At 37.6% G+C, this 15867-nt stretch overlaps 1 protein-coding gene across 1 annotated transcript in view; it reads left to right on the top strand.

The window, feature by feature from the left end:
• The window catches only part of LOC121371836 (serine/threonine-protein kinase LATS1-like), a 42462-nt gene that overhangs the window by 14626 nt on the left and 11969 nt on the right, over window positions 1-15867 (top strand). Inside the window, exon 3 of the mRNA XM_041498025.1 lies at window positions 13731-13851. Coding sequence (XP_041353959.1) covers window positions 13731-13851 — 121 coding nt within the window. The remainder of the gene's footprint in view (window positions 1-13730; window positions 13852-15867) is intronic.

Below are 15867 nucleotides of genomic sequence, written 5' to 3'. Positions count from 1 at the left end.
TGTATTTTAATTCCATAATGCTCTAAAGTGCATTTCTCACATCCTAATTTTTCACTCTCTAGATCCCAAACTTTCCCCTCATCCCTTGCTGTTATATATTTCCATTAGGTCATAATTTATTTTAACAGAACCTTTTTCTTTTGGCATCTTACTTCCTGTTTTGAGCTCCGACAGGCCAAATATAATAAATGTACTTGTAAACATTTAAGAATTAGGTGCATAAGATGTATGAATGAAATACTTTATAGTTTTGTATTAGTATGTCTCATTGGTGAGAATTTAAAATGTCTTATTTAATGCAAGGCTAGCCCTGGATGAGTAAAACATTTTGCGAAATTATCTTTAAAAAAAAAGCAAAACCACAGTTATTTTCCAATAAATTATCCATTATTAATTGAAATATTTTCGCCAAATTAAAATAAAATTTGTCAATTGTTCCTAAGATTCGCAATTGGCGAATTTGGGGAGTGCCAGATATAGCCCTGTAATGGGTTATGCAAAAAAAGAGAAAAAAGAATAAAAATAAAGGTAACTCATTTCATTATGCATACGGCCTAAAACAATTTTGTTTCCACAGACCAAGAGATTCCACATTTTGAGTTACAAGCATTTTTCATGATTATTTAATGGAATCCCAAATTGTGGGTTACAGCAAAGCGAGAAGTGTTCATGCAATTTTCAGAAGCCTGTTGTAGCTGATATATGTATCTATGTATCTGGATCCAGAGAGAAAATTAATTAAGGACAGCTTTAAGTATTGATGTACATGTATGTATTGTGCTTCACATGAACAAGTCATCGATATTAGCACATTATTTATTTATAGTACTAGCTGTTGAACGAATTACTCAATAACATGGTGGTCTCTTTATTGATATATTATTAAACAAAAACACAAACAAGCTAAAAATGCTAGTTATGTGGGATAGAAAAAGTGAACCCTAGTTCTGGGTCGAAATGTCCACCACTACTAAGCTACTTTTTTTTTTATCCTACGTAACCTCATACGATGGAGTCTTGTATAATTATTAAAGGTAAAATGAGTGATTTCATTCATCTTTGTCTAAAATTTAGATTCATGTTACAGGTTCTAGTACCTGCAAAGGTTAGATTCTTTTACAAGGATATGGAACTTTTCTGTTGAAGTCATAGACTTGATAGCAGGGAACATTTCATTATCGCTTTTCGATTCACTACTCAAGTTTCAGACATCGCTACACAATTTTAAAACATAAAACAGTAGTTTCTAATCAATTTTCAATTGACTAGAAATATTGTTAATCAAGATTTTGAAAACAAAATGTTCCCTGGATAGATACATGCAATATTGTTTTGGTAGGACTTTATGAGAGGAATGTACTCAAAGGCTAGGCTTTTATTTGAGAAATTTAACCCAGTTTTTGGGATGTTCAGCATTACTTCTAGGGGAGATCATATTACCAGTTTACTTTTCTCTGACTTGATTGGCATTGTTCATAACACAAATTCCAGAATTTTTTGTCAACATAGTGTTATTTTATTATCTTTAGAAAATAAATTTATATTAAATGTCTGCTTATTTTGACATACATTATTTATATTTAGAATAATAATTGCAAACTGTTAGCAACATTTATGAGATGAGTTATGACACACGTAGGTGTATTTTGACAGCACAGATTCAAATACAATATACAATGGAAATGTTAAATAATGAATCAAACACATACTTTAAAATGTCGAGATGTTAAAGAAACATTCCTTTCCTGTAATGGTGTAACAACCATTTCCAAGCAGAGTATACAACTTGTAGTGTGTTCAGCTTATTTTTTCTTACTAAACTAACTATAATCATAATATATAACTGAATACATTTATTAACATGCATTAATAAAACTTATTCTTTGAAAAAATTCCCATTGACTGACCATGGCATTGGCTTTGTAAAAACATGGCACCCACAAGTATGTTATGTACAGTATTTAGCACTGTCAACATTAGACTACAACACGTATTTTAAAATTTTATATATACAATGTATATATATATATATATGTGTGTATGTATGTGCCTTCCCTCCCCCCTCCCCCCCCCCCCCCCACACACACACTTTTTTGCATCTTCCTATGCCGTGTTTAATTAGTTTGATAAATGTTTTAGAAACGCTATTTTCTGAGGAACAGAATATTTGGTAAAAGCCATGACCAAGTTAATAAATAATACTGATGCCCACCAACTGTTATATTGTAAACCATTCTTTCTTTACTGATGTCACAATTATATTTTAGAATGTTCTTTGTTCATTGATATTATGATTATTTGTACTTAATAATTGTGGTGACCTTTCCCTCATTACACATTTTTTAAAGGTCACTTAAACGTGTACATGTGTATTGCTGAAAACAAATTTTTGCCATGAATATAGAAATGTGTGTGTGTTTGGTTGTAAGCTGGTGGATGGGATGGGTGTTGTGTTGAAGTTCTGCCAGGTCTCTGGGCCTCCTCACTCACGTGAATAAGTCCTACCAAACAACCACCGGTATGCACTGCTGTTTGGTTGCTGGTTTAAAAATGTCAGCTTCATGTGAGGCTTGTGCTATAAATACACGTCGGCTCAGCATGTAGTGGGTTGTCTCACCTCACTAACATGCAATCATTGTTTGTGCATCAAACGGAAGGAATGTTAGTGGAATAGTACTTCAGCACATTGTTTAGTCATTCTAACGCAGGGCTTGAAATGGCGGCTTGTGAAAGATTTTTAAAGACTTAGCAGGTGAAATAGATGTTCACCTGCTAAAACCACCAAAAAATAGCAGATTATTTTTCAAGAGAGAGCTATATGTATGATTATCTGATTTGCTCTTCAAGAGAGAGCTATAATATTATGTATGATTATCTGATCTCAGTGTTCTCGCTGCTCCATTTAAGCGGGGCGGCCCGCCCCGCTATTGCATTTTGCCGCCCTCCTTTCACCTTCTCCGCCCTCCTTTATTTTCTGCACCCCTCTTTATTTTCCAGCACCATACTATATTTTACAGCACCTATCTCCGCTATTTCCAAATGCACACTTTTATCCACACACAAAAAAAAACAATGATCAGTCTGCACACTGGACATCAAAGGAAACAAGTAGCATTGTGTACGAAAAAGCAAATGACGAAACATTTAGGACAGTTACGGCCCATGCAAAAGTAGTGCTTTTTGTGTAAAATGGGTGTACTCCGGCCTGGTTTAGAGGATGTGTCTGTTTAAACCAATATGCTGGGAGAAAGAGCTGGACAACAGGGTATGTGTCCCCCAGCAGGCAAAGGTACATACAAAACTTCACGGGCCTGCTGATATTAATAAACATGTTATAGCCACTAAGGCTATATAGAAACATATGGCAAAATTAATTGTGGTCTGAGGCCTACTGTAATGTAATTTAAAAATATTTTTAACAGCCTCTATTTTGTCCCATACCTGTATCCATTTGTATGTTTAATACACACAATAAAAGTTATATTTTATTTGAGCAATGAAAACATTATTATTTTTTACGGATTCGGCAATCTCCGAATGAAAAAAACCCTCACTTATTTGGCACCAAATTTGTCACGTGATCAGAACGGTCATTCTGTCTTTTGTTTCCACTAACTGTCGTCTGATATTTTGTCCTCAACTGCAGATATAATTGGTTGCAATGTAACTGATGATTTTTACTTTCTGTCATTTCTGTCATTCTGTTTATTCAGCAGTTCTTTATAAAATATTGTAAACTTTTCATTTTGGGGGGATATCACTACTTATAAAAACAAAGGAAGTGGTAGTGTTTATCATTAAAATAATTTATCTTGGTATTCAAATAATATATACACCACCTTTAGAAAATATTTGGCGATAATATTTTATCACAGCGATCGATTCATTCAATGAAGATGGAAATAACAAAAAATGTATCCGACATTAGGGGATCACTTTACAAACGTCTTTATTGTTTTTTGTGTATCTTGAAATCTTTATTAAAAATAATAATATTAAAACTTTGATCAGTTCAGCAAAACCAGAACTGTCCGTGAAGGCCTCCTAGGTACATACAGGTGTATTCCATTGTCCCAGCTCTCCACATCTACAGTACACGAGTAGGCCTCCTAGGTACATACAGGTGTATTCCATTGTCCCAGCTCTCCACATCTACAGTACACGAGTAGGCCTCCTAGGTACATACAGGTGTATTCCATTGTCCCAGCTCTCCACATCTACAGTACACGAGTAGGCCTCCTAGGTACATACAGGTGTATTCCATTGTCCCAGCTCTCCACATCTACAGTACACGAGTAGGCCATTGTCCCAGCTCTCCACATCTACAGTATACGAGTAGGCCTCCTAGGTACATACAGGTGTATTCCATTGTCCCAGCTTTCCACATCTACAGTATACGAGTAGGCCTCCTGGGTACATACAGGTGTATTCCATTGTCCCAGCTCTCCACATCTACAGTATACGAGTACGCCTCCTGGGTACATACAGGTGTATTCCATTGTCCCAGCTCTCCACATCTACAGTATACGAGTAGGCCTCCTAGGTACATACAGGTGTATTCCATTGTCCCAGCTCTCCACATCTACAGTACACGAGTAGGCCATTGTCCCAGCTCTCCACATCTACAGTATACGAGTAGGCCTCCTAGGTACATACAGGTGTATTCCATTGTCTCAGCTCTCCACATCTACAGTATATGAGTAGGCCTCCTAGGTACATACAGGTGTATTCCATTGTCCCAGCTCTCCACATCTACAGTACACGAGTAGGCCATTGTCCCAGCTCTCCACATCTACAGTATACGAGTAGGCCTCCTTGGTACATACAGGTGTATTCCATTGTGCCAGCTCTCCACATCTACAGTATACGAGTAGGCCTCCTGGGTACATACAGGTGTATTCCATTGTCCCAGCTCTCCACATCTACAGTATACGAGTAGGCCTCCTGGGTACATACAGGTGTATTCCATTGTCCCAGCTCTCCACATCTACAGTATACGAGTAGGCCTCCTGGGTACATACAGGTGTATTCCATTGTCTCAGCTCTCCACATCTACAGTATACGAGTAGGCCTCCTAGGTACATACAGGTGTATTCCATTGTCCCAGCTCTCCACATCTACAGTATATGAGTAGGCCTCCTGGGTACATACAGGTATATTCCATTGTCCAAGCTCTCCACATCTACAGTATATGAGTAGACCTCCTAGGTACATACAGGTGTATTTACTGCTTTTCTGCTGACAGGAAAATCAATGATGCATTTTGAAATATTTATTCACTGGATAATAATGTCCTGTGGGAAGTTGTTTTAAGTATGGCGGATGTACACGTACTAACAGTGTTTTTATACTCACTTGGCAGCTGTTGCTCAACGTTAGCATTGTGTGATAAATACGGAATTTAATTACTTAGTTTTACCATATTAGGCTAAATAGAAGGAGGATATATATATATGGGGTTTTTCTGCATTGTTCTAAACACACTATGTCAGAGATCAATGACTCTGTAGCCATATTAGCCTACATGTTAATTGTTAAGCAGATTGGCTATAGCACAAACTGACTAATTACATTTTCAATAAATTGCTCACTTTTGAGTTATTTTATAACAAAATGGTACATGTATGTATTTTGAAATAGGCAATTGAAGGAGAATCCTTGTTAGTACTAAAGATAAGTTAATAGCAAAATGTACTGCAGTTGTTTATTATGTTTGTATATTAATATATTTCTACCACTGTTCCTGGTTCGCACTGTAGGTGATTTATGAATAGCTGTGGTATGTTATATCCTGTGTGATGTGCATACTTGAATTACACTAACTACATGTTTAGTAACAGCTGGTAGATGCACTGGTTTAAGATGGGTGTTCATTAAATACAGATTGAATTGAATTTACATTATTATATCATAATAATTTTACCACCACCTAATTTTGGAATTATCATGTTAAATGAACGATTACATTTGTTTTAGGGGATGGGGTGGAAGACAAATAAATTTTTAAAACTAAATATAGCAAATGTATTAATTACTTATAGATAGTTAATATGTAATCTATCTCAAGGATCATTTGTATGTCTGTCTGGTGCATTGTTTTATCATTACATTACATTAAAAGATCTGTTTTATCCACATTATACTTATACCTGTGGTTTAAACACTCATTAATTTGGCTAACAGCCAACCCTCTCTTTAAATAGGAGTTTACTTATCAGCATAATGTTACTATAAAAAGGAAGATTGTGTTATTTATGTTGGTAGACTGATAATATAGACAGTTGGCACCATCCCCTAGTGGCTTAGTTTTATTGCCAATTTTAAATTCAAAATTATCATCTGAATTTAAAAATGCCCATCTTTTCATTTTTATTATATAAACACACAGGTATGTATTTTTAAATAAATGATTTTATACCTGTATTTTTGTCAGCCATATTATTTCAAATGAAAGAGTGTCGTGACATGTATTTATCTATTTCTAGATACCATTCAGCTTATTGACTGGTATTTTAAACACATTATTTCAAACACATTCTGACCTGATTTGCTGATCATGGCCTACTTTAGTTTTTAAATTCAACAGAAAATTTCAATTTTTATGTATAAAACCCATTTCTTATACACCCATTGGTGAGAACATCATTCATTATTTTTAATAACGTATATAGTGCGATAACATTTTAAAGACATATGACTGGCTGCTCCAAGGTGATGACCAGGTCACCTATGCCGTACCATCCAATGAAAAAAAACCCACAATCGAATCGATCACTCTGTGATGTACAAGTTAACCTAAAATTGACTTATCTGTGATGCACAAGTTAACTATAAGCACTAGGGTTGTACAGAGGTTTTAGTTGGAAAAGGCATTTAAATTTATTTTAAAACTGTTTTCTGAAGATATGTAAGAAATAGAATATTACATTTCATTTCCATTACATACCATTTATCTTACAACTTATTGTTTAAAAAGGTATCCAACTCGCTTTTGCTTGTTTGATATGTTTGTAAACAACTCGTAAAATAAACGGTATCTAATGGCTGCTCATGTAGTATTCTCTATATATATCCCAAAGTCAGAAACAAAACACTTTCCATTTACGTCATTTTGAGAGAACTGGTTTTGCTGTAACACCATGTAGCATTTATTTCACATGAAGCACAGTTTTAAGAACATGTTCAATAGGCATAAATTGCATGTTAATGGAAACACTGTTGTATTGGTGTGTTGTACTAACATCAATGTACTGCTAACTCCAAAATCTGGAAATTGGTTAATATTGTGTTTTGGAAATAAACTCATGCCACTTCACATGTAAACATGGATTTGGTGAAGATCAGCTTAAAAAGTATTTTTTAGGATCAATTGTCATTTAACAACATATAGAAATAAATCATTAAGCAAGTGTATTACTATTAACAAGTAGTACTTGTATATGAACATGCAGTACATGAATGCTAATGTGAGATATTACCTCACTCACTGAACAGACTGCCTGTATGTTAGGGCAGTGTGCACACACACACACACACACACCTGTGTTCTGGAGAGACATTCCACGACGGTGCTGGCCCATTGAGGCCATTCACGTGAACAGCGTCTTGGGTTGGGGAAAATGTCTTTCACAGGCTGTATTCAAGGTGCAGAGCCCGTCTGTAAACTAAGCGATCCATGTAACCTGACAGTGCAACCAAGTGCTAGTTCACTAGACCAGCCTGTGGTGTCATACGGGTAACCAAGTGTCGTGGACAGCCTAGTGAGTTCACTAGACCAGCCTGTGGTGTCATACGGGTAACCAAGTGTCGTGGACAGCCTAGTGAGTTCACTAGACCAGCCTGTGGTGTCATACGGGTAACCAAGTGTCGTGGACAGCCTAGTGAGTTCACTAGACCAGCCAGTGGTGTCATACAGGGCAACCAAGTGCCGTGGACAGCCTACTGAGTTCACTAGACCAGCCTGTGTCGTCATACAGGGCAACCAAGTGTCATGGATAGCCTAGTGAGTTCACTAGACCAGCCTGTGTCGTCATACAGGGCAACCAAGTGTCGTGGACAGCCTAGTGAGTTCACTAGACCAGCCTGTGGTGTCATACGGGTAACCAAGTGTCGTGGACAGCCTAGTGAGTTCACTAGACCAGCCAGTGGTGTCATACAGGGCAACCAAGTGTCGTGGACAGCCTAGTGAGTTCACTAGACCAGCCTGTCTCGTCATACAGGGCAATCAAGTGCCGTGGACATCCTAGTCAGTTCACTAGACCAGCCAGTGGTGTCATACAGGGCAACCAAGTGTCGTGGACAGCCTAGTGAGTTAACTAGACCAGCCAGTGGTGTCATACAGGGCAATCAAGTGTCGTGGACATCCTAGTGAGTTCAATAGACCAGCCAGTGGTGTCATACAGGGCAACCAAGTGTCGTGGACAGCCTAGTGAGTTCACTAGACCAGCCTGTCTCGTCATACAGGGCAATCAAGTGCCGTGGACATCCTAGTGAGTTCACTAGACCAGCCAGTGGTGTCATACAGGGCAACCAAGTGTCGTGGACAGCCTAGTGAGTTAACTAGACCAGCCAGTGGTGTCATACAGGGCAATCAAGTGCCGTGGACATCCTACTGAGTTCACTAGACCAGCATGTGTCGTCATACAGGGCAACCAAGTGTCATGGATAGCCTAGTGAGTTCACTAGACCAGCCTGTGTCGTCATACAGGGCAACCAAGTGTCGTGGACAGCCTAGTGAGTTCACTAGACCAGCCTGTGGTGTCATACGGGTAACCAAGTGTCGTGGACAGCCTAGTGAGTTCACTAGACCAGCCAGTGGTGTCATACAGGGCAACCAAGTGTCGTGGACAGCCTAGTGAGTTCACTAGACCAGCCTGTCTCGTCATACAGGGCAATCAAGTGCCGTGGACATCCTAGTGAGTTCACTAGACCAGCCAGTGGTGTCATACAGGGCAACCAAGTGTCGTGGACAACCTAGTGAGTTCACTAGACCAGCCTGTCTCGTCATACAGGGCAATCAAGTGCCGTGGACATCCTAGTGAGTTCACTAGACCAGCCAGTGGTGTCATACAGGGCAACCAAGTGTCGTGGACAGCCTAGTGAGTTAACTAGACCAGCCAGTGGTGTCATACAGGGCAATCAAGTGTCGTGGACAGCCTAGTGAGTTAACTAGACCAGCCAGTGGTGTCATACAGGGCAACCAAGTGCTGTGGACAGCCTAGTGAGTTCACTAGACCAACCTGTGTCATAGGGCAACCGAATGCTGTAGACAGCCTGTGGTGTCATTTACAAGGAATGTTTCATATCTCATCGCTATTCATGCCTGGCCGCTCTGCATAACCTATATATTTGTAATTGTTGAGGTATGTTCGTATTCACTATGAGTATATACCAACAGTACATACATGTTCATACAGGTATATCAATAGATAGGGTACACTATAAAATGAAGAATGACAGCCATATTGTGGTGGGCTTGTTTGAATGCATTCCTACGTAAAAAACCCAAAACATTTCCTATATATTGTAAAGTGGAGAAGCTCTAAACTTTGGGGAAGGTTGTTGTCATTTTATTGAGGGGCAGGACCACTGCTAAAGTGCTCACCAGATGTGTGCTGGTTTTTAGGATCGATCCCTGTCGGGCAACGTATTGGGTTTTTTTTTCCATCTAAAGGTTACTGGATACCCATGGCTCAATTTGTAGTAGTAATTGTAGAGAGATTACTGATTGTGCCATACTCCAAAATTACACCCCCCAAAAACAACAACAAAAAACCAAACAACCCCAACAACAACAAAAAAACACCAAAACAAAACAACACCCCCAAAAAACCTCACAAAAGCAACCCAACCAAACCAATAATAAAACAAACATAAAACCCCCATCAAAGCCAAACCTTTAAGTAAAGTAACTGTAATGTGTATCTGCAGGCTGTGCTTCATTAATTACATGTACACATACATGACATTGTGTGTCTGAATTATAGCTCTCCACACCATTACCTAATCATACCTGCTGGTTTCACCTGTGTTTCATCAACGACTCATCAGCTGTTTGATCAAAGGTAGATAACACATAGCAATTCACTGGCATTATGAATATGTAGATGTATTCGATTGTTCAGATAGCAGGTTTCATTGCTGTGGGACACTTGTTAAGGTCAAGTCATGTATACATTTACTGTGTACATACATGTATACATTTACTGTGTACATACATGTATACTGTAGATCCTGAAATTAATGCGTCTGTAAATTAACAGTGGGCAGACTAAAATGTGATATGAAATTAATGCGAGCAACCTCCCTTTGAAATATTACTTTTCTAACAACACACGTCTGTGTACTTTTTGGTTAAATCCAAGTTACTGGCGCATTCAGTGAGATCAACTCTCTAACGTGTCTGTGTACACATCAATTAACCTGGTTAGTCCCTAGTGTGTTCGGTGAGACCAACTCAAAGCATATTTTTGCAGCAATCATTTATATTACCTAAATCTGGCTTAACATTAGCATGCCCCAAATATTTACGGAAATACCGTTCTACATTTTTCAGCTGTGATACGTGAAACAAAATAGATTGTAATCAGTTAACGTAAAAAAAAAATCAACAATGTGGACGTAAAAAAATCCATTCTAGTAAACAAAAGTGAAGCACCCTTCGGTAAACAGGAAAAAGTGCAACGTTTCTAACTGCATTCAGGTGCATGCGTTTGCAATAAGTATCATACTGCGCATGTGCGGTTTGTCATTTTCCATTTTTATGGCCACTACATGAAAAAATATGTTACTTAACTATGTACAAACACATTGTTTAATTAATTTTTTTTAAAAGAAAAAATTCAGTTTTTCAAGCTTTCTGGTGCTGTCCGCGTTTTACCAATATCCATTGCTAACACTTTATGTCAATACTGATATGCATTACGTTTATACCAGTGAATAGTTTATAAAATATAATTTTGTTTTAATAAATTGATTCTTAATTAACACAATTTATACACTCAAAATTATTTACAATTGTTATGAATGGATTATGAATACTATTCACTACAGTAGAGGCACAAAAATGTAGCATACCTTTTGTTGATCGAATATAATAATTGAAAACAGATTCTAACAACAGGGGCCTTAAAAATAATAAAAATTAAATGATTTAGCTTTGTTGATTTGGCATGTGTGAGGTCATGCACCGAATGTTTATTTATCTACATCCATTTTAAGTTGATTTGGCATGTGTGAGGACATGCACCAAATGTTTATTTATCTACATCCATTTTAAGTTGATTTGGCATGTGTGAGGTCATGCACCAAATGTTTATTTATCTACATCCATTTTAAGTTGATTTGGCATGTGTGAGGTGATGCACCGAATGTTCATTTATCTACATCCATTTTAAGTTGATTTGGCATGTTTGAGGTCATGTGACACCGAATGTTTATTTATCTACATCCATTTTAAGTTGATTTGGCATGTGTGAGGTCATGTGTCATGCACCAAATGTTTATTTATCTACATCCATTTTAAGTTGATTTGGCATGTGTGAGGTCATGCACCGAATGTTTATTTATCTACATCCATTTTAAGTTGATTTGGCATGTGTGAGGTGATGCACCGAATGTTCATTTATCTACATCCATTTTAAGTTGATTTGGCATGTTTGAGGTCATGTGACACCGAATGTTTATTTATCTACATCCATTTTAAGTTGATTTGGCATGTGTGAGGTCATGCACCGAATGTTTATTTATCTACATCCATTTTAAGTTGATTTGGCATGTGTGAGGTCATGCACCGAATGTTTATTTATCTACATCCATTTTAAGTTGATTTGGCATGTGTGAGGTCATGCACCGAATGTTTATTTATCTACATCCATTTTAAGTTGATTTGGCATGTGTGAGGTCATGCACCGAATGTTTATTTATCTACATCCATTTTAAGTTGATTTGGCATGTGTGAGGTCATGCACCGAATGTTTATTTATCTACATCCATTTTAAGTTGATTTGGCATGTGTGAGGTGATGCACCGAATGTTCATTTATCTACATCCATTTTAAGTTGATTTGGCATGTTTGAGGTCATGTGACACCGAATGTTTATTTATCTACATCCATTTTAAGTTGATTTGGCATGTGTGAGGTCATGCACCGAATGTTTATTTATCTACATCCATTTTAAGTTGATTTGGCATGTGTGAGGTCATGTGTCATGCACCAAATGTTTATTTATCTACATCCATTTTAAGTTGATTTTTACCATTCATGTGGACCTGATATCAGTAATTTTAAGGAATAAACAAAAACAAGTAAATAAAATTAATGGTTTTAGGGGTTTGTAAAGTTTTGTATTTAGACACTTACTGTCTGCACTTTATTGTTAATAAAAATGTTCTCGAATTGTGAAGAAAAACCTCACAAATGAACGACAAGCAGACTACAACACATTGGATGTTGATTGCACGAACCGTGCATGAGAAAACAAACTGAACAGAGTTGGAAGCATAACACAGTTAAGGACATTGATGATACCATTACAACTGAATATTACTTATCTGTAAACAATGATTTCAAAGTCATAATGCAATAATAATTCACCCAGTGGTATGCCGACAAAATTGCAGCGAACTTGAACAGTAAAACAAAGAAATGGTCGACCTCAGGATTAGCGTGCTAAAACCCATTCATGCGCGATGGATCGAGTCGGCTTTTGACAGGGTGACCAAATGAATATGAACTATATTAACATGCCCCTGTACCACTATGGTTTCAGGCATGTCTGTCCCGGGTCCGGTCTCCTGATAGCCACTGACCTGACCTGGGACAGAAAATTAATGGAATAATTTAGAATTTTTAAACAAAAAAGGAAAGAGATAATTAATAACTTTGAAGCGCAGGGTGACCAAAGACCCTGCAAACGTCACACGTGGCTGGCATGCTGGACTATTTGACAATTAGTCTGTCTCGCCTACACTGAATTGTTTTCCAGTTGTGTTTTATAAATATATTAGAATTTTAATCTTTCTTTGTTTTGTTTTAACAACATCGGACACATAGACAAAACGTAGAAATAATTGTGTCATATTATTAATGCGATTAATATGAACTCGCATTTTTGGCATTAATATTATGATCGCATTAATTTTAGCATCTACAGTATTTCATACAAAATTACAACTGTTACCCCACTGTAAGGTTTCAATAAGAAATGACAACTGACAACAGACTTTTTGCCAGAAATTAATTTGAGGGTACGTAATAAAACCAAAACAAACCGTAACTGCCCCTACTAGGTGGATATTGGTTTGAATGATTTTTAAATTGGACAGTGCATTTCATGGACTTGCCAAATGTTTGACCTCCACTAACCGATGATTAATAAATCAATGTGCTCTAGTAGTGATGTTAAACAAAACAAACTTTAATATTCATGTACTTGAAATTTTTTAAACAGAAGTTCTCTTACTATAATCTATCTAAAAATTATAAAAATATATCCATCGTATTTAATGGTTGTGTTTGTTTTTAATGGTAGAGTTTTCTAAAGATTGTTTCTTTCTAATGTTTTTATGTTTTTAAAAGTGGTTGGACTTTTTTGTAGTGGTTGTGTTTGTCTGCCAGTTGTTTTATTTGTTTCTGTTCTTAGAGTTTGTTTCTAACTTTGTGTGTTTTTAATAATATTTTTTGTTTCTAGTGGCTAGATGTTTCTAGTGGTTTTGTTTGTGTGTTTCAGGAAATAGCAAGTCGTGGTTTGAAGATGTGCAACAACCGGAGTGTAGAGATGGCCATCGAGTGTATTCACCAGCTGCTGTTGCCAGACGGAGGCAAGAACGGAATTAACCGACATACACCAGGTATACACACATACACATATATACTGACATATACCAGGTATACACACGCACACATATATACTGACATACACCAGGTATACACACACACACTCATATACTGACATACACCAGGTATACACATGTACACACATATATACTGACATACACCAGGTATACACACATACACCAGGTATACACACACACACATATATACTGACATACACCAAGTATTCACACATACACATATATACTGACATACACCAGTATGCATATATACTGACATATGCCATGTATAAACATAGTCATATTAACCAACATACACCAGGTATACACATACAGATATATTAACTGACACACCAGGTATACACATATAGTCATAGTAACATATAGTCATATTAACCGACATACACCAGATATACACATAAAAGTCATATGAACTGACATACATCAGGTATACACATGTACACATATATGCCGACATACACCAGGTATACACACATAAACATATATTTACAGACATACACCAGACTGGGTACATACACCGGGTATATACATATACACATAATTATATCTACTGACATACACCGTGGATACACACACACACACACACACACACACACACATATACCGATGTACACCAGGTACACACACACACACATATACCGACATACACCAGGTATACACACACACACATATATACCGATGTACACCAGGTACACACACACACACATATACCGACATACACCAGGTATACAGATGCACACATATATACCAACATACACCAGGTATACACACATACACATATGCCGACATACACCAGGTATACACACACACATATATACTGACATACACCAGGTATGCACATGCATACATATAAAACGACATTCACCAGGTATACACGCATACACATATATATCGACATACACCAGGTATACATATGTACATATATATGTAACAACATACACCATATATAAACACATACACATATATATCGACATACACCAGGTATACATATGTACATATATATGTAACAACATACACCATATATAAACACATACACATATATACCGACATATACCAAGTATACACACACACACATATACTACTCAAAAGAATTTAAGGGTCAGACGATATTTTCGACATTATTTTCTAAATGTCAATTATATTAGCTAGACCATAATGTCACGCATGGTATTGTTCCATTTTGACGAAAGTGGGTCTAAGCAACCCATAAATGAATTAAAATCCACTGTCATTGACACTGTCGACTAGTTCTAATGGCGAAAACATGCTTACATTTGCACGTAAATTAGGGCGAAAGCGAAAGGTCTGCTAAGTGCCCATAACTTGCTTTTTCACAAAGCGCTTCATTTGCACGCTTTGCATGTGTATTCCATGTTTCCAATGCTGAATTTCCGTATAATTGGAGATTGCGTTCGTGTACGGTGCACACTCCAAATTCGACAATGGTACGACGTCAACTGACTATCGAAGATCGAGGAAGGGCTATTGCTTGGCTTCAGGATGGCAATACGCAAAGAAATGTTGCTCTGAGACTTGGTGTCAGTCAGTGTCGTTGGCCGACTGTGGCAACATTACCAAGCAACGAATTCTGTTCGAAATCGTCCACGTTCGGGAAGACCCAGAAAAACTACAAATAGAGAGGACCGCTACATCACCAATATGGCTCTACATCAACGCACAACCACTGCACGCCAATTACGTGACGATCTGCGGACTGCGACTGGAACTCAAGTGTCTGATCAAACCATACGCAATTGTCTGAGAGCCAATAATCTACGCTGCTCGCCAGGGTGTTCGACCACCACTCCTACCACGTCACAGAACGGCCAGACATCACTGGTGCACGCTTCATCTGCGGTGGCAACGTGTTCAGTGGGATCGAGTGATGTTCACTGATGAGTCCAGGTTTAGTCTCCAGTTCAACGACGGTTGGGTTCGTGTCTACAGACGTCCTGGGGAGCGCTTCGCTGATGTTAACGTTAGAGAACGTCACCGGTTCGGTGGTGGCAGCGT

This window comes from Gigantopelta aegis, chromosome 4, assembly GCF_016097555.1.
Source record: "Gigantopelta aegis isolate Gae_Host chromosome 4, Gae_host_genome, whole genome shotgun sequence".
Classification (NCBI taxonomy): Eukaryota; Metazoa; Mollusca; class Gastropoda; order Neomphalida; family Peltospiridae; genus Gigantopelta; species Gigantopelta aegis.
This window is presented reverse-complemented; position numbering and strand designations above follow the sequence as displayed.